Genomic DNA, 23,976 nt, shown 5'->3' with positions numbered 1-23,976 from the left:
CCTCTCTGTTCATTGATTCATTTGAGATACTAGCACCCTTTATCTTGACCTTACCCTCATATACTTCTATACCCACTCTCCATGGCGGCCTCAACAGGTACCGGGTGGGCTCAGCTCCGGCAGCAAGCCCGCTCTCTCGAAACCCAGGTACGGACTGAATAGACCCAGAGGAGTCCTGAAAACCGCACTAGGAAGCATAGAGCAGCATGCTAACTCATATCGCTTTTAGACTGAAAGCCTATTCCACTCCTACTCGCAATATGCGTCGATGACAACCCTCCCCCGAGACCCAACTGAGGAAGAACTCCGACTGGAATCACAACTAAAAGGATTGCTCGAAAAGGTATACTCTCAGATAGGCCATCCCTCTCCCGACAGAATGCCTCACTAACTCCCACCCCAGCGTCAAGCCCTCGTCTCTCAACTCTCCCGTCTCCTCGACTCCGAAGCCACCTTGACCTCCTCCGCCCTGAAACAGAACAACCTCGCCCGCCACCGTGAAATCCTCCAAGACCACCGCCGGGAACTCCAACGGCTCACCGCCGCCATTGCAGAATCGCGCGACCGCGCAAATCTACTCACCAATGTCCGCTCCGACATCGATGCCTATCGGGCGTCGAATCCCGCCGCCGCCGAAGCCGACTACATGCTCGAGGAGCGGGGTCGGATCGACCAAAGCCACAACGTGATAGACGGCGTTTTGAGCCAAGCATACGCCATCAACGAGAACTTCGGGCTTCAGCGCGAGACGTTGGCCAGTATTAATCGGCGCATTGTTGGAGCCGCTAGCCAGGTGCCCGGGATGAATGCGTTGATCGGGAAGATTGGGTCGAAGCGGAGGCGAGATGCGCTTATCTTGGGTGCCTTTATCGGGTTTTGCTTTTTGATGCTGCTTTGGTTCCGATAAAGTGCATGCTAGGTCCGCTTTAGCTTGGTTTCAGATCTCTACTTTAGCGGTGTGATTTTCTGGTTTCTTTGTCATCTATTATACTGCTGTCTATAGTGTGAGGGCGTTATGGGATTGGGCACTTCTCGCTGCTGCTATACAGGAAATGTTAATTTGTGGGTCCTGAGGTTTGGTTTCTTGTATCATTTGCTTGGTGTACAGGGACGACCCAAATCATACTTATTGATGATCTACATGTGCTGATTGGTTGTACGATGGGTTGTGGCCGAGCACGGTGGACAGTGAATGGGGTAATCCGTAATATAATACATATGTATATACATGATGGCTATTTATGCTTCTCATGGTCTCATGACAACCCGGGGCTTTTGAGCTGCCGACGCAGTTTGGTTCTTTCTTTCCCACTCTGTGGCCGGTAACTCAGACTCCATACTGACCTTCTTCTCTTGGATCAGTTTGCGAATCCCGTTGTTGAGTGCCTCGAGCTCATGTTCCTCTGCGGACCCGCTGCCTGCCCACCGAATGCGACAGTTTTCATCCAAGAGATAAACGTATCCAACCTTGCTGTTCATCATCCCGATAGACTCCTTAACGCCCTCTGTGACACCCTTGCGAACCAGGAAATAGCGCCTATGTTGCTGCTCAGGCAACTTGTTCCGCATCCGCCACATGAATCTGCGAACCAGCCATGCCTTGAGGGCATTCTCTTCTAGGTTGATATCCACCTTCTGAACCATATCGCCACCACTCTTAAGCGCCTCATAGAGGCCCGGATTCTGTTCGGGGCCCGTGAAAGTCGCAACCTGCGTCTCCGCCCAAACACTGGAGAAAAGATTCACGACGGAAATTCTGCCCCGAAGCTGCGAGGTGGTATCCTGCGGTTCCTTGGGCGATGCGAGTGTGGTACCGTGCATGTTGGGGAAGTAGAGCGCCTTGTCTCGTTTGAATAACCGGGGGCCGGAGTAGAAGGTCTTTCCTTCGTGGTGGCGGAGGTTCGACCATTCTCGGAAATATGGCTTTGCGACTTGTCTTGTTCTGTTATTGCATACAAATCGGATCAGTAACTGGGTCTGGACTACTTGGGAAGGCTAGAGATGTTCGTACAGTTCCTTGCGACGCTCCAGATGTCTATCATAATTGACAAAGTCGTCTCGTCTTTGCCGGAGAGATCGCGAATCAATACCGGTGTTCTGTCCTTCTTGCGGAGGAATCACCGAACCAATTGGACGGTCGAGAGTCGGAGGAACGAAGTCATCGTCGCCGGGTTCGGGGGCCGCAGAAGGAGGTGACGACGGGGATGGATTCTGCTTAAATTGGACTTTATTGTACGCTGTTGGATTGGGTACAGCCGTCTTTGCTGCTTTATCATTGTTGCTGCTGCTGGCGTAGTAGCGCAGCGCGGGCTTTAGTCGAATAGTTGAAGTGGCAGCGGCATTGCGGAATTGGCAGCTGAGACAGCGACCTCCCTGGAGCAGAGTGACCTCTGTGAAAGAGGATAGAAGCATAGATCGCTTCCACATTCTGACTGACGACCAATGTCAATTTCAACAGTGGTGGTTGTTGACTGGGCCTATCTGCTTCGAAAGATCCACATGCTTTACTTTTTGGGAGGTTAGATTGAAAGCCCGCGATCCCGTGACTAGGCGGCATTTTCGTGTCGCTCCCCACGCGTGGTTGCCTTCGGGCGTGTTTCTTGCATATTGGTCCCTGTTGGTCACTGACCACTTGCTGTGATTAGATTGAAGTATTGGGAATATACGTACATATACCGTCACCTGCTGGGCAGGTTCGGGATTCCATCACCCATGGCTCTACGGATTCCGGAGGATATGACATCGACATTATATGAGCCCGGAGATGGTGCAAAGCACCTCGGACAAAGAGGCCTTTTTCCAAGGACTTGAGAGGCTAGATGCTTTGGTGGATGACTCGGGTGATGATTCCGATGAGAGGTTTTCTCAGCTTATCGCACTAGCGAAAGACTATGTTGAGCCTGTTCACCAAGCTGAGCCTGCTCTTTCCGATTCACTGGTGAAGAAAACAGGTGCACTGGGAGCAACTTCCACTTTAAAGTCACCTTCACTTGATGCCACGGACCAGGGAAAGTGCAGAAACACATCTATAATTGTTATCCAAGATGTACAGGATCATCCTGTGAAAGGATCAAGCATCATGGGGCCTCCGAAAAAGAACAAAGTCGATGGCAAGAAGAAACGAACATCTACTACGAAAATAGTTCAGGAACAGCATCAAATCTTCAAGGGCCTCGTGTTCTGTCAGTGACCAGTTTTACTTCATTCAAACCTTGCTGTCTGGTCTTCATTGTGCTGACTGGTCTTTCAGTCTTCTTCCCGAATAGCGACGTTTCGCCCTTACGGCGGCTGCGCATCCAGCGAGCGCAGGAGTATGGTGCTCTCTGGGCTCGCACTTGGGGTGTTAATGTCACGCATGTGATTGTTGACAAAGGTTTGACTTTTCAGGAGGTTCTGAGGCATCTCGGTTTGGAGACGTTTCCGGTTAGTCTAGAGCATGGCCTTTTTACTTCTCTTGCCTACTGACTTTGATGAAGCCGAACATTGCACTCCTCGATGAGAGTTATCCCTCGGAATGCATAAAGTTTCGAACGGTCTTAAGTACATCTCATGTGCGATTCCGAATAACAGGGATGCCGGTCGTCTCAAAAGCAACGGAGGAACCCCAGCAAAATGAACCCTCGGATGAGTCTTTGCCGCTGAAACCAACTGGTAGACAAAAGCGACAGCTTGAAACTCAGTCTCAGCCCTCTGAGAGCGAAGACGACTCGGAATACCCTCCCGATGCACAAAAGCCCAACGGCTACTCAGACGAGGCACAGAAGGAGGTGGTCTATGAGCCACTTCGTGAGCGAGATGCCTTGGATGACATGATTGATGAAGCAAAAGCTGTGAAGGACTTGGTACGACTAATCCATTGCATTAACATATACCAATGCTGAACATCAATATAGCCTTTGGAGCCGTTGGACTCTCTTGATGATGAACCTACCACCGAAGAGGCCGATCTGGAGACCTCCGAAGAATCAGAGTGCCAGCCAAGCCCGCGAAAGAGAAAAAGAACCTCCAAATTGGATAACGAAGGAAAAGATGATTGGCAACAAAAATTTACCTGCATGCAGAAGCATGATCCGAAGTCGAATCCCGAGAATCCCAACAGACGGACTATTGATGTCCTTCAGCAGATGCTGGACTATTATACACGGACTGATGACCACTGGCGTACGCTTGCCTATCGCAAAGCTATCGCCGCTCTTCGGAGTCAGCCAAAGAAGATTGTCACGAGATCGCAGGCAATTGCTCTCCCAGGAGTAGGGCTGCGCTTGGCAGATAAGATCGAGGAAATTGTGTGCACAAACCGGCTCCGTCGCTTGGAAAATACCAATCTTACACGCGAGGATGTCATACTCCAAGAGTTTTTGGGTGTTTACGGAGCTGGGATTTCACACGCCTCGAAGTGGCTTGCTAAAGGCTATAGATCACTAGAGGATCTAAGAACTAAAGCGTCCCTGACCCCTCAGCAACAAATCGGTGTCGAGCACTACCATGATTTCTCTCAACGGATCCCGCGAAAAGAAGTAGAGACACATGGCGAGATCGTCCAAAGGGTCGTGCAAAAGGCAGACCCTGGAATGCAGGTCATCATCGCTGGGTCTTACCGACGTGGCGCTGCTGACTGCGGAGACATCGATCTACTAATCACCAAACCAGATGCGACGATTGAGCAGATTCGAGCCTTGATGGTCGACGTGGTAGTCCCGAAACTCTTCAAACGGGGCTTCCTACAGGCCAGCTTGGCGATTACGTCGCGAGGGGATGGGTCTAAGTGGCATGGCGCATCTCTAGCCCCGGGCAGCCAGATCTGGCGACGGATCGATCTTCTTTTCGTGCCGGGCTCGGAGATTGGCGCTGCACTGCTTTACTTTACTGGGAATGACATTTTCAATCGAAGCATGAGGCTATTGGCAAGCAAGAAAGGTATGCGGTTGAATCAGCGCGGACTATATACGGACGTACTGCGAGGGCCGCAGCGGGTGAAGTTGAATACCGGTCGGCTGCTTGAGGGTCGCGACGAGCGACGCATTTTCGAGATTCTGGGAGTTCCATGGCGTCCTCCCGAACATCGTATATGCTGACGTGCCCGGGCTTTTTTTGGGTTTTGTTTGTTTTTTCGGAACCGGTAATGCTTTTTGGGAATATGCTTCATGACAGATAACATTTGATGCATAACTAATACTTCTTTTTATTGCTTTAGGTATATTCTTTGGCTGTTCCGCTTCCAGACCGACTTCTCATCTTGCATGAATTCGCTGTAGTGTCACTGCAGGATTGTTACAAAGTTTTTATGGAGTAGATATGGAAAACTAAGTATGACGCTGGCCCGAGTGGTCTGGATCATAATGATGAAGCTGATGATGTTGTTGCTGTAAGGGCTACAGCCAGAAGCGGTAAAAGTGAACAATCCGTATGTATTGTACGGGAGTAACCTTTCCGTAAGCTTTAGGAGGTATCTTTTGTGTGGCCCAGGGTAGGACAGGAACTTGGCGACTTTTGAACATGCCAGAAGGAGGCTCAATAAACGAGGGTTAAGACCTTCACCATTTGGTAGGGTGGCGAAAAAATGACTGTGTGTTGAATTGAAAGTCACGCGTGAATCCAGTTCATGATCCCGTGAGGTCACACCCCAAACGTATTCCTAAAATCCAAAAGAATAATAAAAAAAATAAAACAAGACATCATTTCCACCCCTGTCACCGATCTCATCACCGCCTTTCATGCGGTGAAGCGCATGCAATAGAACACTGAGGGCGGCATCCGTCAGACCGCCTGTGGAAAAGTGCAAAAGTCATCGTTTTGCCGTTGCTTCCAACAATTATTCCTCCTCCATCCCACTCTTCCTGTCTCTCCACCTTATCGCACTCCCCATCACAGCTGTTATTCTGCCGTTATCAATCGTCTGGTGGCTTGTGAATCGCCTGCAGTTTGGCCCATCGTCATTGTCACATCCGCGACACACGCGGGTGGTTGTTGTTTTTTGTGTGCTTTGTGGCCCACTGGTATTTTGCCGTCCCGACCAATCCACCCCTCGTCATCCTTTGTGCGCGCGATTCGATCCACCATTTGTATTTCTGCTGTCGCTTCTGGATCCCTCTGTAAGGTCGAGCGTGTCCTAATTATCCCCATCGGGACCTCTGGCCCTGGGAATACTCGACGCCTTTGGCTCCCGACCCTTCCTGTCGAGTCCTTGTGTTGCCCCGTCTCACCCACCCGTCATGGGTCGCAAACCGAACCAGCTGATCCTCGAGTTCTTCATTCGAGGCCAGAAACTCGAGGATGCCAGTAACCGTTATCAGCACACATGCAAGGCCTGTGGAGAGAAATTTCCCAAAGGTCGCATCGACAGTTTAACCAACCATCTCGTCAAGAAGTGTCAAGCCATCCCGCTGCGAGACCGTCAACGCGTCCTGTTGCGCCTCCACGAACTTCCCGATCTCGCCGACGGTGACCAGAACAAAGACCCGAATGTCGCGGGTCAAAACAAAGGAAAAGGCTCGGATCTACCTTTTGCCACGCGCCAGAATTTCGATGGTCTGAATGTCCTAGCTGAGGCATCAAGACAGGTGGGCGCGTCCGACCAGACTAAACGGGGCGGGCCTGCGTATACTCAATCGGTTACGGTCGGTGGTAAGACGGTCGTTGTCGACCCTGCGCTTGAAGCCGAGGGCTTTCAGGGCCATCCGCAGGCCGAGCACGTCGAGGAAGACGTGAAGCCACCTGGTAAGCTGATTTCGTCCCTTTCCTTCATTCTCTTTGTTTGTCGCTGGCTTTCGTTGGTTTCATTGGTGTCGTACTAACCAACATCCTCTTGTAGGAACTCCCCAAGGCTCTAACGCAACGCTTCCATCTCTCCCCAATGCTTCGCAAGATCAACCTGCGTCCGCGTCTCCTCCGCTGGCGGAAGCTTCGCTGACGCCTGACCCCACCTCCAATGCTCGCCAGTCGCAACTTTCCATGATAGCCGCCTCTGCTAGCGAGATGGTGCCACAGGGAATGCCGTTGGACCATGACATCGTCGATGGCTTGCCGAAGGTGGGCTCATGGAACCAACAGCTCTCCACTCAGGAACAGCTCCTATTTGATAGTCTCCATGAACATGACCCTACTCTTACTGCTGCGACGCAGCGGGCTGCTGCTTTCCCACGTCCTATCGCGATGAACCCTAACTCACAGGCGAAGGGATTCGTAAATGAATTCGGTAACTCGACTAAACCGACAAAGCCCAAGGTACGCGGGCGGTTTTCTGCGGCTAGACGTAGAGAGGTTCAGGAAGTCAGAAAGCGCGGCGCGTGTATCCGTTGCCGCATGCTCAAGAAACCTGTACAGTTACCCCTCATCTTTCTGTTTTGTTGGGCGCGCAACTAATTGTGATTCTTCAGTGCTCCGGTGATAGTCCTTGCACTACCTGCGCCAGTGTAGAAAGCGCGCGGTTGTGGAAGCATCCATGTATTCGGACGCGGATTGCGGAAGAGTTTGACCTGTATAATGCCAGTAAGTATTTTGTTCCTCACTCTGCATTTAGTTTGTGTTGGGTGACTGACCGCCTAGACTTGCACGCCACCCTGGCATATCACGACGTAAGCGGTATCCGAAACCAGGTCAAGTTTGAGCATTATGCCGGCCGTATTGAGATTACCCACTTTGAAGAGAGCATGGTGTATGTCACCTTTAGTGCGCTCCAAGGCCACAAGCCATCTACCTCAACGCTTGATCCCCAACTTCAAGGGCTGGGAGACGACTCGCAATTCCAAGGACCCCTTCACGAAGTTTTCTTGCTTGACAACGATGCAGACGATGTGCCTGGAAAGCTTGAGATGTACATCAAAAAGACTGCACCTTTCTTCTACGAGAGAGAAGCCTCTGAGGTCATGAGGCCCACACTGCTGCTTGCCTCAGAGTTGAGTCAGCAGAAGAAGGTATTTACTTATTGCCCACGCTACTGTTTGAGGAAGCACAAGCTAAATGGTTACAGGATATCCTACTGGAGCGGGTGCTAGAACTGTGGGTTGCGACTCACATCCTCGTCGACTCAGATTTGCGCTGGAGAACGTTCTACAATCCGACTCTTCCTCCCACTTCGATGCACGCTCTCGCGCAGCCATCGGATGATGGACGCATGCCGATCGACGAGGTCACCAACGCTGAGTCTTATGCACTCTTGTGCAGCCAATTACGCTCAGCAACCGAGAAGCGTGCCTCGCAACTGAGCAAGTCGGTGATGAACGACCTCGAACGGCGCCTGCTTCAGCGTCAGCAGAGTGGCTGGTTTGAGACGTTCTTGGTTGCCCTCATCCTCTTGAATTGTGTGGAGAGAACCTGCTGGCTGTTCCGCTCTTGGGAAGACGAGGCGTTTGCACAGCGCGTAAGTCTCTTTTAAGCTCTAGTTCTTAGATTGCATTGTTTTCTAACGCACCACAGTGGCCTCTGGACAAACGTCCTCCCTACTACGCAACCCAGGGCGATCGTTTCTCTGATATTCTGCATATGCTGCTGAAGATGCGCAGCCTGCCGCCCAAGGCAACCCCACGTCCCGACAATGGTATCTTGAAGGCGGTGGACGGTAGCGACATGAACGCAGCTCGCTGGTTTGATATGATTAAAGTTTCCCGTGAGTTTACCACACACCACTGTACCCGGAACCACAGAACCTTAGCTTACAGGCAACACCACAGCTCTGTACCTTGAACAACGACAGGCCGCCGTCTTCGATCCCAACGACTCTCGCTCCCTTGATCTCCGCTACGGAGCAAAACTGTTGCCACCAACAAACGTTTACACATGATTTGCGCTGGTCCACAAACTGTGAACTGATGAAACCAAACGAACCAATGACTTTTGAAAAGATTGATTGAAGCCGGTTTTCCGTGATAGGTATTGTACTGGAACTGGGGTTTGAAAGAGGGTTTTGCAATGGAATTAGCTTGTTGAAAAAGGGCATTTATGGGGTTTTTCTTTTTCTTTCCCCCTTTTATTTATTTCTTTTCTTTTCTTTTCTTTTCTTTTAACCTTCTCTTTGAAACCGAGCACCCAAGTGTAATCTACAGATTCCGTGTCTTCCTCCCGTATCGATGCACGAATCCCCCATGATTTCTAGTCCTAGCCATGAATGGAAAATAATAATCATCCCCGCTGACCAAGCAGGGCGGAATCTCGAATGAGAAATATGGGTTCTTGGGGAATATAATAAGAATAAATATGGTATCGAGCATATATAACAAGTAGCTAGTAAACAAGAAATAAAAAGAAGAAGAAAGCCGAAGAAGTATAGTACAGGAACAAATAAATAAACCACAAGAGAGGCAAATACACGCCAAACACACAACTTCAGAAAGGTTAAACTCTAACATTGAATCAAGAAAGGAGAGAACCAAAGCACGCCCGAGCAACAGAGAGAAAAGCCAATCAAGACCGCAGAAATAGTCCTCATCACTTGTCTGGGCCCCCTTCAGGGCATGTTGTACACTCATCCCGAGGATGGGGTGAACCGTCTTTAGGTGATTGCCCAGGGGTGTGGAGCAGGATGTCCCGTAGGGTCACGGTTATTTCGTTATTCTCGGGTTTGACTGGGGCTTGATTATTCTGAGGCGCAGAAAGTGACGCCGGGTTAATAAAACTGTTGAACCCAGGTACGTCCGTACCTGAGTCGTCTGGCGAAAGAGGCCTGACATTCCCCGTTTCGGACGGGGATGCAGATGGTCCAATTGAGGGCATTGGGGTCTTGGTGGTTTGGTTATTGGTGTTTACTTTGCAAGGGAGAGCCAGCATGGAAGCCGGTTGATCGAAGAAACTTGAGTCGAATGCTTGCCCATCGAATATATTCGTGCTCAGGAGCAAGATATGCACGTTATATCGCTCGCAGGCTTCCGTTAGGTCTTTGAGGTACTCGTTCGATGGATCCTCTGAATATGTAAGAACTGGGCCCTGGGGGTTGTGGACGCAGAGAGGTTGGATTGGATTGGCACAGATGTGAGGGCCGTCTGTTGCTACGACTATGGCGTGGTAGCCCTTGTGTTTTGTGTCGTTGTAGTTTTTGACGTATGCGCTGTGGTTCCTTTGGTTAGTCTACTGGCATATAGTGTTATAGGGGAGATAACTGACTAGCTTTTAGTGGCAAACGAGATTATACTAGCAATTGTTTGCATGAGCACGGAGTCTTCGAAGAAAACGACTTCATCAGAAAGAGGGGAGGACGAGGACGGTCTACCCTCTCCGGTGAGAACCATCTTAAGGATATGGGATGCCTCGGATAATTGAAGAGGAAATCCTATGGGTTCATACCCACCACTGGTCTTGGCGAAGTCGATGAGGAAGAATTTCCCTGCATATCGACACTATCAATGGTTAGTTCATCTTCGTTGGTGAAGAGGAAGTATATCGGCTCACAGTCATTCCTGCCATGGCTTATTGAATGATTTTGAATCAGGCCTCTTCCAGAGCACAAGAATCATGGCATGAAACACGTGATGAAATGGTTGATATGAGAAATAGACAGAGGAATGGCTGTGTTTTATATTAGATGGTGAAAGCAACACGGGTGAATAACACCCTGTAGGAATTTCCATGACATTGAAAAGCCTAGGCCTCTGTGATTCACCACTGTGGATACAGCCAATAGAAACAGTAAAAAATAAGACCAGTGAATAGAAGCAGCAAGCGGGATATCGGAGAATATCTTAAACTACCAGTCTTGAGAACTGGTTGACTCATCCATCCAATAGCAAAAGGAGGGAAGGGGGCAAGAAAGAAATGGCACCAAATCCAATTCCCTCCTAACATTCACCAAATAGACTATACAAAGAAGGGGAATAACCCAGTAAGAACAAAGCCAACACACCATCATCAGTCATAATACAACATAAAGCGCATAATACAAATAATAGTGCAGTCTTTTTCATAGAGCCACTATCGAGTCCGGGGACTGTGAATTCCCTTGCACCTGCTCTAACACTACTGCGTAGTATTTCCCCTCTTCGGAGGTATCATGGTAAGGCCCGGCGCCCATAATCGACCTGTCTCCATTAGTATTGCTATGTTTTTATGCCGTTCGGGTATAGGGCAGAAGACAACGTAGAATACACACCATCCTTTATACTTCGGTTGGTTAAAGATATCTGTGAAAGCCTTTAGAATACGCAACGGTAATTCTAGAATCGAAGGGAGTTCCGGTCCAGGCCCACAGATGGGAAGACCCAGCTTGTTGACAGGGAGGTAAACGACCTCGGCGGTGTTTTGGGGATTGCGGGCTTCTTGAAAGATGAGAAGACGGCGGGATGGTGGTGGGGCCATTTTTTTTTTTCTTTTCTTTCTTTCTTTTCTTGTTCTTTCCCCTCTATTTCTGCGGTTGAGTCTTGCGATTGATTGATGTCTTTTGTAGGACCAGTGTCAATGGTTGTTTCCCTGTTGCGCGTACGGGGGGTGTATAAGTTATGCGCGCTCCAATAGAAGCACAGGATCGCGTGGCGCAAATGATCGTTTGTCGTTAATCAAACAAACTCGGTAATCGTTGATATTATCGATAAATATGCTGCAGCCGCGATCCCGCTTATCGCTTTCGGTTGATCTGTGCGCAATTGAGTGCGGGATGGAACCCCTGAAGGCGGGGCAACAAATAGGAGAATGAACCAGTTTTTGAATCAATCTCAAGAAGATCCAAGCAATACACGAAATGGATATATGATGGAACGATGAAACGGATCGAAGGGGTCAATCAATTCTATAAGAGTAAATCGCGTCCGGCCGCGTCGGCACGTGTTCGGGTGGGGGAAGCGCTTACTTTCATTCGACCATTCTATGACTAGTAGTTGAGGTTTAATGAAGCAGGAAACAACTCGAAACCACGAAAATGGCTTCTCGGCAAGCTTCTCACAAGTTGAACATGGCATATATATACACACATTGCAAGTACAGCATCGAACAAAGAGATAACGTTCGAGAATATCAACAGCTGGGTATCAAGTATCAAAAGAAATCATGTAGATCAACTGTCGCGTGCGAAAACAACGCTAGAAAACACCGTCAACTCTGGGCCTCCAGGACCAGCTATCTTCGATGCAACGCATAGAATGTCCAACACATGCAAATAAAGCAGTTCCCTCCGGAAATGTCCTACGTATCGAGCTCTCCATCAAGTACACGTCGAGCAGCATCCAATCGCCGTCTCAGTTGACGTACGCGCTTGGGGTCTGGATCGGAGGAGGTCGTAATTGTCTGAAGATCCATGCAAACATCGCCCAAGCTCTTGAACAACTGTTCTAAGAGGCGCGTGTCATCCTCGTTGATTCCCATGTTGCCATTGGCCACGGACTTGGGATGGGGACTGGACGCCGCTCGCACAGTGGATACGAGGGAGGACACCAGAGATGTCGGAGTTGCAGACCCAGTCATAGATTGCCGGGGAGTCGAGAGATATTCATCCTCATTGCTCCTGCTGTTCAGCTGTCTTCGGACCGCGCGAGGCGTTCCCATCTCTGACTCGGAGCCAGTTGAGTGCCGCTTCTCAGCAGCAGGTTCAGAAGTATAGCGCTGATTGCTACGTAATTCTAATACCCTGTTAGTCTCCGGTGTATTTGACTTCTCAGCGGGTAGTAGACTCACCATCATTAAATTTCCTATCCCAATAGAGGACACTTTCAAGGTCGTCGTGGTCTCCTTCAGTCGCAGTCTCGTACGATGCTACGGTCGACAGGGATGCTCCGCTGTTTGTGCGAGAGTGACGGACGTGAGGGCGATCATGGATAGGCCGCGTTGTTTCGATAGACGAAGTTGAGACATTACTTGTTCTCCTTAACCTGGCTGAATAATTGCCCAGGGCACTGTGAAGGATGAAATTCTCGTAGTCAAATGCATCTTCACGTTCTTCATGGGGTCGAGAGTCAGAATTTGGGACTGCGGGAAATGCGTCCAGGTCCTCAAAGTCCTCCAGAGGCTCGCGCAATATCTCACTCAAGGCCTCACGATCGATGTCAGATGAGTCGTCGGAGTTGTATTCGCCTTCCTCTGCATCTTCGTACAAGCTCTCAATGACCGATTGCCCATCTTCGTCCACGGGTTCGACGACCTTTGGTTGCGGGGGTTTTACCTTAGCATCAGATGTCTCGCTTCCGTAATGGCCAGTGACAGCCTCGTTGCCATCTCGTGTGTGTCCATGCTCTCCACTGCGTCGGGGCTCTTGAGTGTAATCTGGACTCCGTCCCGCGCCGGGTCGCAGATGACTGTCTCGTAGCTCCAGTGTATTGGTAAAGTACTGATCTGCCGCCGTCAAAGGACTGGGAGTCCGCAGACTCTGTAAGCTACGTCGACGTAGGTTGTCTTCCTGTGCTTTCACTTTCAGACTGGAGATCTTGATGTGCAGACCCTTCATCTGATCTTGGAGATCTCTCACTTGTAGCTGAGACTGTGACCGAGATGGAGGATCAGAAACAGGGTGGACCGAATGGATATCCTCTGCGCCTAACGTTTGATTCCCTGTATCTTCCTCTGAGATGCCCAGCCCACTAGGTGAACCCGAGTAGTCTTCCTGCAAGTTCGAGGGAGAAGTACGAGCAGAGTGTGGCGTTGACACAGACGCACGGTGCGTAAGATACGCCCTGTTTGGATCATAGCGGAATGTTCGCTCAGCATTGTTGAAGTTGGACACACTGCTCGATCCTAGAGCACTGAGAGACCTGGACAGGTCTGGTTCGACAGTTGGGAGACTTGATTGGTCTGCTGATGGCAAACGTGTTTCGCTATACACCCGGGAATGACGATTGCTACCAGTGTCCTGGGATGAGGTATATGTTGCACGAGGACGAGCCGATGCTCTGCGATCCGCACGGGAGATCGATTGATACAAGCCGCCAACTGGTTGGCCCAACCCTATTGGGGACGGCGTTGGCGACACCGAAAGTGATGGCGATGTCCGCATCGAAGTCCGAGCCCGAGTCAAGTTGCCTTCCATGAGCTACAATAATACACATCAGTTCAAATTCCATGAAGCAGCAACCCACTCCGTGCCTCTGCTTAACATACCGTGAGCCGTTTCTTTGCATTCTCCAGAATCCTTTCAGCTTCACTGCTCAGAATCACCGATGATAGCTCATCACCGGGGCCTCCTGCCTCCGTATTCGCTACTACTCTGCCAATGGCATTCTCCTTCATGATGCGAACAGCTTCGTTTAACTGCGCCTGGTCTAGAGCACGATCCTCTTGCGGAGTTCTCTGTCCGCTCTGGCGATTTTTGGTCCCCTCCAATGAAGACTCACTCGCGCCACTGATTGTAGAACTAGACGAGCTACTGCGCCCTCCTGTTTCCTTGGCCTCCGTGTCCTCTACCGTGCGCTGCGAGGCTGGTGAGCCTGCCTGTCGGCGGTTATGCGTGACTTCCAGGTTCGGCCCAAATCCGCTTACTGACGAAGTTGACGACATATCCTCCTCCCCGATATCAGACAGGCGACGACTCGCTTCAAGAGCATCGTGTTGCCAAGTGTGACGCGGAAAAGGCTTGTTCTGGGAACGGTGAGAAGCCATGGAAGCACCATTTCCATTGTAATCTTGTGGAAAAGGTCGGTTGTTGTAGAACGATTGGAGATGGGACAGGGAAGGGAGGTTGAATGGCGGAGAAGGCGTGGAAGATTCGCGCTCGTCTTCAAACGGCAGGATCATATCCGGGTTGGATAAAGTCGGCGACGGTGGAATCGCCGGCGGAGGCGGCCTGTGATGCCGCGCATCCTCCATAGAGGACCCGTGTAACATGCTTCCAAGTTAAATCTGGAGGTTCGTGCTCAACGGCGTTCAAAGGTAACCCGGAAGCGTGTGGTGATATAGTTCGCGGGTCGAGAAAAACCACCAATTAAAGTAATGTCATGGGTGAGAACGTGCTCGAGTCTGAAGAAGGGCTAGAACTGCGCGTTACTGGAATCGAGGGATGAGTTTAATTCATCAGTCGAGGTGAAATTTAACTGCCGTCGCAATGCAAACCCCAAGGCCAATGCGAATCCCAGTCAAGCGGGACAGGGCAGACGGAATTGAAAAAAAGAAAAAGATAAAAAGATAAAAGCAACGAGACGCGACGAGGATTATTAGGATTAAGAATTAAAATTAACAACTAAGAAATAGATAACAGAGGTAATTAGTACAACAACAGGAAGCGATGGAAGGCAACACAGAGAAAAGAAAGAAAGAAGACAGCTGACACGCAGCCACCAGGCCCGGGTGAAATTGGGGGAGGAAAAAAAGGTAATAGTTAGTATTATTGTTTCGTTTTGAACTAGTGGTGTTATTTATTCTTTCTCTTTGGCTCTTGTTGTTTTGACCCTGACCGACTGGAGTAAATGAAAAAAGAGCCATAATTTTTCGTCGTTTCTGGCTGCCAGGCCCAAAGAGGTAAGGATCGGACCCGTGGGGAGTGTCCACCGCGTTCATAAATGGAAGCTCTCTTACCGAAATTGTTCTAACTATCGACCCTATCTTGGATGTTGGGGAAGGGGTGGGAGTCCCTCAGGAGGGTGAACCGAGATGACTTGCAATCAGAGAGGAGAGTTGCATACATAACACTGCCCTGCATTGTCCACACAAGGGTACAGGCACGAAGAATTCATATCTAATGCTAGTAACAAGGAATAATATTAAAACAAGCCACTGGACGAACCTTAAATCACCTGCAGGCGGAGATCATCATTTCAAGAGATGCTCATGCTCACTTCGATGGCACCATGTAGCAAGACGAATCCTGCGCTTTCTTTCGTTTCTTTCATGCATGACACTTGCACTATTCCAGCGTCTCTTTATTTATTTTTACGTTTCTTATTTTTTATTTTCTCTCTTGACCATGTTGATTACTACTAGTACCTTATGGTTATTTTTCCGTGACCGTTCTGTACCTTGAGTGGTTTGTACCCCTGAATGCCTCGGGGCTGATCCACGGATGCCTTAGGGTTGTCGTAACTCGTTCCAATGGTTCCGCGATGCTTTAGCCGGGCCGCAGTGTAGATATACATCTTCGAGAAGTTTCCCCCTAGCACACTGTAAGAGAGAAATTACAATTCGCCTGGTTCTAGCGCCCTCAGCTATACGCTACTTATTACCGCCTTATTATATTTTATCCAAACAAGCCTTCAAAGTAACTAGTAGTGCTTCGTAGATATCAGTCGATTACGTTGAGGTCATTCGTACTGAACGGGAAGGAAACAAATGGATTGCTTTTTGATGACTTCATGGCCCTATACTCCCAGACCCTATACAGATAATAAATGCCAGTGCAAAGATATATCACAAAGTGAGAACGGGAAAGATTGAATTCCCAGAACCAATCAATATCCCAACCAATATTATACGGGATTCACTCGTCACCCGTCAAAAGATAGGCCAACACAGTTCATCGAGTCTAGATCTTTTCCAGGAGCAACTTAGCACCGCTGCTGGTTGGGCCTGATTTCTTCTTGCTATCCTTTCCAGACTCGGCAGCGGCCTGTTGCAGAGCCTTCTTGCCCTTCTTCAAAGTCTTCAACAATTCAGCTTTCTTCTCAAACTCATCGGATTCCGTCAGGGCCACAACCACAAACACATTGGATCCGGTGGCCCATGACATGATCTCTTCCTGGATTTGTTCATACAGCAGTCCGTGGAAGTTCAATGGAGGCTGCACCTTCTCTACAACCTTCTCGGCACTGTTGAACCGACCTCCCTGAACGAGGGACTTCAGGAGTCGTCCAATAAAAGGCAAATCCTTGGTGTCAGAACGAGTTTTGGCAGCAACAGCAACGGCGGAGAGAGCGTCACTCTTGTCTCCATCGGCGTCAAAAAGAACCTCGGCAATGAACTGACATCCGAAGCTCGTCTCCAAGAGAGAGTCTGCGCGGGCGGCGATGAACTCAAGCAAGGTTGGTGACGCAGCCTTGATCAGTTCTTGGCGTCGGACAGATGGGTCCTTCTTCGAAGTCTCCTGGCGAACTTCACGAACTTCCTTCAAGACTGGCTGATCGACTTCGGGCAAAAGCCACTTGGCCCGGTCTCCCACAAATGGAAACAGGACAGCGATACGGCCTGTCAAATCGTTGACCTGATAGATTAGCTCTTCATTCCGTGCCTCCGCGTCGCCGCCTTGGTTCAGTAGCTCCGGGAAGATCATCTTCGCTGTAAGCTTGGTGTCGTCGATAACTTCATATGCTGCCAAGAGAACCATATGACCGTGGAGGTCACCAGCCATTAGCTTGACGGTGTCCTTGTAGAACCGCATAAGCAGCTTGCGGTCTTTGGCGCTGGCATATGCCAAGCTCAGGCACATCAAGCGCGAGCCAGACTGGGTAAACGCCAAGTTCTTGACCAGATCACCTTCTTCGTCACCCTTGAGCAGCTCGATAAACTCATTGGCCTCCGAGCTGCCAGGCTTTGTGTTCAGGAAATATTGCAACATGGCATCATGGAGCATTGTGAATCCAGTGGTACGCTTCTGGATCAGCTGGTTGACAAGTTCATGAAGGAAATGCATGATAGGTCCCCTCTTCTCCGGGCTCTCTTTAAGAATCTCGGAAAGCTCTGATGTCTTATCTTTCTCCTCCTTGAAGATACCGAATTCAGCACCATACCACTCGCGAAGAAGTTTTGCTTTCTGCTCCTTCGTCGCAACCTGCCGGTAAACATCGTCCAGAATCCAAGATGCTTCCGGGTGTCGGATGAGGCGCTTGACGTGACCGTAGAACTCTGGGATGATCAAGTCCCGAATCTCAGCATCGCCGTGGACGATCAGTTTACCAATCAAGAACTTAGCATAACGGCTTTGCGCAAGCTCATTGTAGTGACCCTTCAACTCTCGCGCAATCTGCTTCCGTTGCTCGATATTTGCGTACTTCAAGGCAGTCTGAATAACACGGACCGAATCGTGCTTGAAGACGAAGTCTCTCACTCGTCCAGTGATGATATCAAAAAGCTCGGCAATGAGTTTCTTTCTCTCTTCAAGTGGGACATGTGACTTTCGGCGCAGACGCTCCCACAGCTGCTTGGAGCGTTGAATCATATCGGCATTAGGCTTTGCGGCTTTGCGCTCCTGCAAGAGAGCCTTTTGCTTTGCATGTGATTCCCGTGAGGATGTCTTGTCTGCAAGAGGTGAACAGTCAGCTTGATATCCAATATCTCGGGTGAAAAGCCTCATTATCATACTTTCCGCAGCCTTCTTCGGCTCTTCCTCCTTCTCTTCGTCTTCATCATCGTCGTCGCCCCCGTCATTCATATCAACATCCTCGTCCTCGACATTATCCAGGTCATCAATTTCCGAGTCCTCAACATCGTCCAGATCGAAATCATCGTCATCTTCCTCCTCCTCTTCGACCTTCTTCTTTGAAGCTTTCTTATCCTTCTTCTCGGGCTTTGAGCTCTTCTTTGTCACGCTCTTTGAGCTAGATTTCTTCTCAGGCGCAGCCTTAGCTTTCTTCGTCGGCACGGTTGGTGTCTTGGTCTTTGTCCGCTTTCCCTTGCGCTCGTCGCCGGCGTCCACAGGACGCTTTACTCCGACCATGATTATGTTGGTTTCTTGTTTCCCCTTTTTTTCAGTTCCAAGAAAGCCGGAATTGGATATTTTGAGGACTTCCTGGCGAGCGAATTCAGTACGTCACCCACTGGAAATTTCCTTTTCGTTTGAATTACCGCTTCGGACATTTCCTTTTTCTTTTTTTTGCGCTCCGAAGACCTGAGGCGGTCGGCAAGTTTGTCTTGTTTGCATTTTACTGATAAGGCCTCTGCGTCCCGATAAGCCACTGTATGTATGTGCCTCTTACGGGGTATGGGTGGCGAAAGACAGGCATTGGAAAAAAAGAATTTTCTGGAGCTTGAACTCTATTGTCTCAGTATAACAAAGAAAATTATACAATCAATTAGGCCGTAGGTATGCATAGCAATGGTGCTTAGGCCATAACCACACAAGAATCCAAATCGAAGCGCATATATTAGTCGTTGATCGGGAAGAAACCCTGATCAATGGATCCCCCGAACGCCTACCCCATTCATTACTCAATATATATCATGGTTGCGAGAACCTCACGCATCGCGTAATTCCGACTCTACAGTTGGTGGTGACTTCATAGATCCCAGCTCTGATCCTACGTTGCTCTGTCCTCGTTTTCTGCCCGGGATGTGAAAGCCCAGTTTAGAGTTGCTTGATGTCTGGCTATCATTTGTGAAGTCGCCAAGTCGCGAGAATAAGCCTTTCTTTTTCGGTTTGGATTCGTTGTCGTCGTCGAGTCCAACATCCTCGAATTGTTCTTCTTCCATCGATGTGGGTTGCTTTTCCAGGCCCTTTGCGTAGGGGGTTGATAGACGGGAGAAACGTGAGTCAAGCGACGTGCGAGAGGGCATTGCGTCGCTATAATTTATAGGTGATCGGGCAGATATATCCTGGGATTAAGTATGCGTCAGATCCTCGAACATCCGCCGGGGTGGGCAAAAGACTCACGAACGACCGGCGATACGAATCGAAGGACTCGCGGGATATTGAGAACGGCTCATTCTCGTCGACGAGGTCGCGATGGTTCGAGGATCTATTGGAGCCCGGGTACCTGCGCCAGAAGCTCTGCCTTTCCGGCGGAGATGGCTATTGGTAGATGTTTAGCCGCAGCGCAACAATGCAATCACCAGCACGTGGTTGTGGAGGGGATCGTAGATTTACCGGAAGATACGCTCCATTATCGTCGACCACTGTTTTTCGCGAACCAGTATTAGCGACGTCTATATCCACAGCGAGGAGAAGAGAAAACATGCCACTCAATTTATATTCAGGCGGTTCATTGTCGGTGCTTTTCCTGATATTCAAGGGCGTTGAATGATGGCTGTCTGCGGACAAGCGACTAACGTTATCGGCTTCCCCGCTATTCGGTAGCGCGGGCCTTTTGGTGAGGAAGTTGCGGAACGGGGTCATCTTTGGAAGAGGGAAGTCTTGCGGGAAATTTTAAAATTGCGTAAGAGGTAATCGCTCTGCCCTGCCGAGGCGACAATGGGTACAGAGGGTGAGGTAGAGAGGGTTTAAATGGATCGTACGAGTGGTCCAAGTCAAGAGACGCAATCTCACATGATCGGCGCCTCGGCGGCCGTACAAATAATGAAATGGTGATTTATCCGTTTGATGGAAGGGAATGGCTATCCCTGCAGGATAATTTATCTAATGTAAATTAAGGACCCACTAGCCAAGTGTGGGGGGCAATTGGATTGGTTGGTTTCGCTGTGAACTTCATAAAATGCTCGGCGAATGGAGTATAGAGTAGTACAACCTTGAGCTTACTACAAGCAAGCACTCTAGATCTACTGTATTTCTCGACAACAAACGTATCAGCTGTACTAGAGGAGACGTCACTGTTTAAAAACATGTGGTAATACAGTTAGTTGCGGCTCTTTGGAAATCTTCCACTCGTTCCCTGGGTATGGTCCAGTCATTCAGAAACATAACTTATTAGGGCTTCAAGTTTTACTATACTACTGGTAACTTGGAAAACCTTCCAAGTTACTACCTAGCATTCGCCAGCTCTGATTATGAATTTATTACCGCTACACAGTATCACTCCTGCCTCCCATTGGTCCCTTTCAAGGATTTTGGCAATACCTACGACGATGTGTTGACTCATTCGTTGGTGTAGAGTGTCAGGGCTCTACGTACTTATTACCCAAAGGCTTCCTCTACACCTTGAGCTGTATAGATGACACAATATTGTCATCTATACAGATTTTTCACGCAGCTGCCTACGCCATCAACTACGGTAGCGAGAGCTAGGCTGTCATTGTAGTGAGAGTATTTATACCGTCCCTCGCCCACCTTTCTTCACTCTTCATTCTTCTTCTTCACCACCACCTGCAACTTTCTAGCATACCTCCAACCAATATCAGCTACCTACAGACACTTCTCTCTTCTCATCAAGTTACATTACCTTGTTATAAAAACAACCTGTTCAAAACAAAATACTTTTCAACTATCAAAATGGTCCGTCTTCTTGCCTTCATTGTTCTGGCTGCTGCCACCGTCGAGGTAGTCTCTGCTGCTGCTCTGCCCACTCCACCGAGGCCCGCTGAAGTTACCATTTGGCGTCGTAATGATGGCCCTCTCAGCACCATAGCAGCAACTGCAGTTGAGACAGCCTTTCCAGCTGAGAAGACAACCACTGAGATCGAGGATGGGGAAGATGTCCCCAATGACGACACAGTTACCGGTGAGGATGATGATGTCTTCACCGACGGTTTGCACTGGCGCCGCAGGGGCAAATGCCGCTCTGATCTGGACTGCGATCTTGGCTACCTGTGCACTAGTGGCCGTTGCACTCTTGGCTGCCTGGCTGATAAAGACTGTCGCCGGGGACAGACATGCGTGGGTGGGCAATGCCGTACTGCAGGCGGAGTCAACCCTCCTGCATGCAAGCCTTACAAGCAGCTATGTGCTGCCAATGAAGAATGTTGCTCAGGTGTCTGCCGCCTGGGATGGCGCCTGACAAGGGTGTGCAAGCATAACAAGCACTGAGGTGTCTTGTATGAATGGAGGAATGAGATTATTCCACCGTGAGGAGGGAAAAGGAGACCAAATTGACATGTTGATGGCGTTTCTTTGATTGTTTAACTCATTTTGATGTTTGGTATTGGTTTACTAAAGTTGTTGATTTGAAGGAGAGTTTGGAGGAGGATGTGTGTCTCAGACATGATGGAAGAAGTGGATGATATGGAAAAGGTTGTTCATGTTTGTTTTTCTGAGATTTAAAGCAAGGAAAACACACACAAAAGACAAAAAAAGCAAAAAAGGGCTTTTAACCACTAAACCTTGTGCCCACTGTAATCTCAACACATTAGGATATTTTACACGTAGTATAGGAAAGACTGTAGCTTGGATTATATTTTGAAGCAATCTATTCTCTATTTAATCTGTTATGGATAACTTAGTGGGAGGTCAGCCGCTAAGACGATAACCTTGCTTCGGTTCTCCACACCAGCGGGACCGGTGCCTGGTACGAATCCTGGGGTCGTCGTTGTACTCGTGCGAGTAATCCACGATCGCTGCAACGCGCTAAGCAATGGAGATGATTCTTGAGGGAAGCAATTCTGCAGAGACATCTCCACCCTGGGGTGGCGTCGCCAGAACACACCGACCTGTTACAGGGAAATTGGCTACTTGGCTGGACAACTACATCTCTCTTTTTTTTGTTCTTTTTTCCCCATCATTCCTCCCTCCTGCTGTCTTCTTTTTATCTTAGCAATACATCAATATCTTTTTTCCCTCATGCCCATTTCCCCCAAGTCCTTTTATTTCCTCACCACCTTTGCCTGTTTCTTACTTTCCGTGTTCTTCCCTTGTTGACTTGGGATCCCCTCGGTGCTCCTAACAATAACAATACCGTTTATATCGAACCTCATATCTTGAAACCAATTCTTCTTTCTATAGGCCTTAATAAATCTCACCCATCGTATCACCATAAGCCACTTTATTACCCTAGCTTCACACGTAGTTCGCTAATATGAACCCCCATGGCATAAAATAAATATTTCAACACAAGAGCAAGTGTTGCTCAGACGTCCTTTCCATGGTTCAATGTCTTCCTCGCCTCGCCTTTGCACTTTCCACCAGTGTACCTGCAATTATAGTGTCATTATGACAGCAGGCTTCCTGCCTGGACTCACCTTTATTGAGCACTGGATCTGCACTATAGCCTTACGAGTATCCCTCCCCCAACCACAGCTTTCCTATCCACCACTAGATGAGGCTGACCGGACAAGAGCCGTCATCTACATATTAGCCAGTCAGTGTATCATGCAGTCTCCAGTACTTACTTCTAATCGCTGTCTCAGGACTAATCCCAGACCTTGCCCGTTAGCCAAATTCCGGATTCACTATGCGGTTTTGGGTGGATTGGGCACTGTGGCAGAAGCTTAGTCTTGTACGGATACAATGACTGCATATACTGAAACTGAAGCATTGCTAATGACAGGCTTATATAGGTGCTCGCCAGCCTCCTCGTAATGTGATGAACCCCACAGTCCTAGGGTCACTACTAATATGGCAAGCAAGGTTCTCGTGCTTATTTATTCGCTCTGCGTCCTTTTCTACAACAGATGGGCCACCAGGAAACACGCTGCTGCAGACGCTCAAAAAACGATACAGGATGCAGAGCAACGCCCGATGTTGTCAGAAACAAATGAAGTGCCGTTCGGTGCTAGAGCTTTAGAGCGAGGCGTTCTTGTGGAAGGCATATGGACACCAGGCCAGGTGTCTCCTATAGAACCCAATACGCCGACCAGGCACGAAAGCGCTGGACTGGCCCTAACGCAGCTGCCTCCTAACCCAGCAAGTATGGTACAGAGGCCTTCTCAGACATACATGCCGGTGTCTTTATCAGGCCAGTCGGGTCCAAGGTGGGCTCCAGCAGTTTCCGACATCAGGGCCGAGTCGTCGGATAGTCTTTACCCCAACGCTCTGCATGCAGACAAATCTCGCCAGTCAGAGGTACAACTTGTTGGTAGCCATCATGATGTTGTCGACTCAGATGTTGCCCGATCAAAGGTACGACTTAGTTCTTGTGGCTCATGGATCAACAAGCCTTTTGACAAGCGATTGCCAGCCGTTGAAGGTAAGTCCATGACTTTATTCTAGTTCGCGAGAGCAGGAATGTATAGGAGGGCTGGGGTAACGAGTTGAGGAAACTGACGAGCTCCTGTAGGAGCTCATCCGCGGACTTCTTCCGAAGAGTTTAGGCGCAGGATTAGCAAATTGTTCGACGAAAACGTCCAGGCACGCCCAATCGAAATGTTTCAGTTGCAATCCGATTCCTCAGAGTCCGTTAATGGTCACCAAAAGGAACTCATCCCAGACCCATCGATGCATAGACCAAACCATGCGATCCACTGATTGAATAATTCCATCGTTTACTTTCCCCAAAAAAGGGATTATATGTTATTATCAATTGGTCATGTATCCTACCCCAGAGCACAAATGGTCAGGCTTGACGGCCTTCATTGCTTCTTGTTAGATCCAGTCATCTGTCA

General features: G+C 49.2%; 11 protein-coding genes across 11 annotated transcripts; 5 read left to right on the top strand and 6 right to left on the bottom strand.

The window, feature by feature from the left end:
• Positions 1-81: 81 nt before the first annotated feature.
• Positions 82-907, top strand: ANOM_006019 (putative vesicle transport v-SNARE protein Gos1; the record flags this gene model as incomplete). Its single annotated transcript, XM_015551276.1, has 3 exons — positions 82-147; positions 230-343; positions 404-907. 3 exons carry the CDS (start codon positions 82-84, stop codon positions 905-907), a joined length of 684 nt encoding a protein of 227 aa, XP_015406847.1.
• A 341-nt stretch (positions 908-1,248) lies between these two features.
• On the bottom strand, positions 1,249-2,427 carry ANOM_006018 (mitochondrial ATPase complex subunit ATP10; the record flags this gene model as incomplete). Its single annotated transcript, XM_015551275.1, has 2 exons — positions 1,249-1,942; positions 2,012-2,427. The coding sequence occupies 2 exons, from the start codon at positions 2,425-2,427 to the stop codon at positions 1,249-1,251; spliced, it is 1,110 nt and encodes a 369-aa protein (XP_015406841.1).
• Positions 2,428-2,752: 325 nt separating this feature from the next.
• Positions 2,753-5,075, top strand: ANOM_006017 (DNA-directed DNA polymerase IV; the record flags this gene model as incomplete). The annotated part of the gene is made up of 4 exons (XM_015551274.1): positions 2,753-3,182; positions 3,251-3,423; positions 3,477-3,842; positions 3,894-5,075. 4 exons carry the CDS (start codon positions 2,753-2,755, stop codon positions 5,073-5,075), a joined length of 2,151 nt encoding a protein of 716 aa, XP_015406849.1.
• A 1,137-nt stretch (positions 5,076-6,212) lies between these two features.
• Positions 6,213-8,838, top strand: ANOM_006016 (uncharacterized protein; the record flags this gene model as incomplete). The annotated part of the gene is made up of 7 exons (XM_015551273.1): positions 6,213-6,717; positions 6,812-7,317; positions 7,377-7,488; positions 7,546-7,913; positions 7,970-8,359; positions 8,416-8,605; positions 8,670-8,838. The coding sequence occupies 7 exons, from the start codon at positions 6,213-6,215 to the stop codon at positions 8,777-8,779; spliced, it is 2,181 nt and encodes a 726-aa protein (XP_015406848.1). The 3' UTR covers positions 8,780-8,838.
• Positions 8,839-9,423: 585 nt separating this feature from the next.
• ANOM_006015 (uncharacterized protein) lies at positions 9,424-10,328 on the bottom strand (the record flags this gene model as incomplete). The annotated part of the gene is made up of 2 exons (XM_015551272.1): positions 9,424-10,039; positions 10,096-10,328. Coding segments are annotated over 2 exons (849 nt in total), but the record flags the coding sequence as incomplete, so codon positions are not given.
• Positions 10,329-10,888: 560 nt separating this feature from the next.
• Positions 10,889-11,283, bottom strand: ANOM_006014 (uncharacterized protein; the record flags this gene model as incomplete). Its single annotated transcript, XM_015551271.1, has 2 exons — positions 10,889-11,006; positions 11,078-11,283. The coding sequence occupies 2 exons, from the start codon at positions 11,281-11,283 to the stop codon at positions 10,889-10,891; spliced, it is 324 nt and encodes a 107-aa protein (XP_015406850.1).
• An 819-nt stretch (positions 11,284-12,102) lies between these two features.
• ANOM_006013 (uncharacterized protein) lies at positions 12,103-14,730 on the bottom strand (the record flags this gene model as incomplete). The annotated part of the gene is made up of 3 exons (XM_015551270.1): positions 12,103-12,536; positions 12,592-13,939; positions 14,008-14,730. The coding sequence occupies 3 exons, from the start codon at positions 14,728-14,730 to the stop codon at positions 12,103-12,105; spliced, it is 2,505 nt and encodes an 834-aa protein (XP_015406853.1).
• A 1,630-nt stretch (positions 14,731-16,360) lies between these two features.
• Positions 16,361-18,487, bottom strand: ANOM_006012 (uncharacterized protein; the record flags this gene model as incomplete). The annotated part of the gene is made up of 1 exon (XM_015551269.1): positions 16,361-18,487. The coding sequence occupies one exon, from the start codon at positions 18,485-18,487 to the stop codon at positions 16,361-16,363; it is 2,127 nt and encodes a 708-aa protein (XP_015406852.1).
• A 518-nt stretch (positions 18,488-19,005) lies between these two features.
• ANOM_006011 (uncharacterized protein) lies at positions 19,006-19,882 on the bottom strand (the record flags this gene model as incomplete). The annotated part of the gene is made up of 3 exons (XM_015551268.1): positions 19,006-19,362; positions 19,421-19,558; positions 19,634-19,882. 3 exons carry the CDS (start codon positions 19,880-19,882, stop codon positions 19,006-19,008), a joined length of 744 nt encoding a protein of 247 aa, XP_015406837.1.
• Positions 19,883-20,932: 1,050 nt separating this feature from the next.
• ANOM_006010 (uncharacterized protein) lies at positions 20,933-21,437 on the top strand (the record flags this gene model as incomplete). Its single annotated transcript, XM_015551267.1, has 2 exons — positions 20,933-21,188; positions 21,259-21,437. 2 exons carry the CDS (start codon positions 20,933-20,935, stop codon positions 21,435-21,437), a joined length of 435 nt encoding a protein of 144 aa, XP_015406854.1.
• A 1,553-nt stretch (positions 21,438-22,990) lies between these two features.
• Positions 22,991-23,839, top strand: ANOM_006009 (uncharacterized protein; the record flags this gene model as incomplete). Its single annotated transcript, XM_015551266.1, has 2 exons — positions 22,991-23,561; positions 23,652-23,839. The coding sequence occupies 2 exons, from the start codon at positions 22,991-22,993 to the stop codon at positions 23,837-23,839; spliced, it is 759 nt and encodes a 252-aa protein (XP_015406834.1).
• Between the last annotated feature and the right edge of the window lie 137 nt (positions 23,840-23,976).

This window comes from Aspergillus nomiae, assembly GCF_001204775.2.
Source record: "Aspergillus nomiae NRRL 13137 chromosome Unknown contig00136, whole genome shotgun sequence".
NCBI lineage: Eukaryota > Fungi > Ascomycota > Eurotiomycetes > Eurotiales > Aspergillaceae > Aspergillus > Aspergillus nomiae.
Note: the sequence above shows the minus strand (reverse complement) of the source record. Positions and strands in the feature narration are given on the sequence as shown.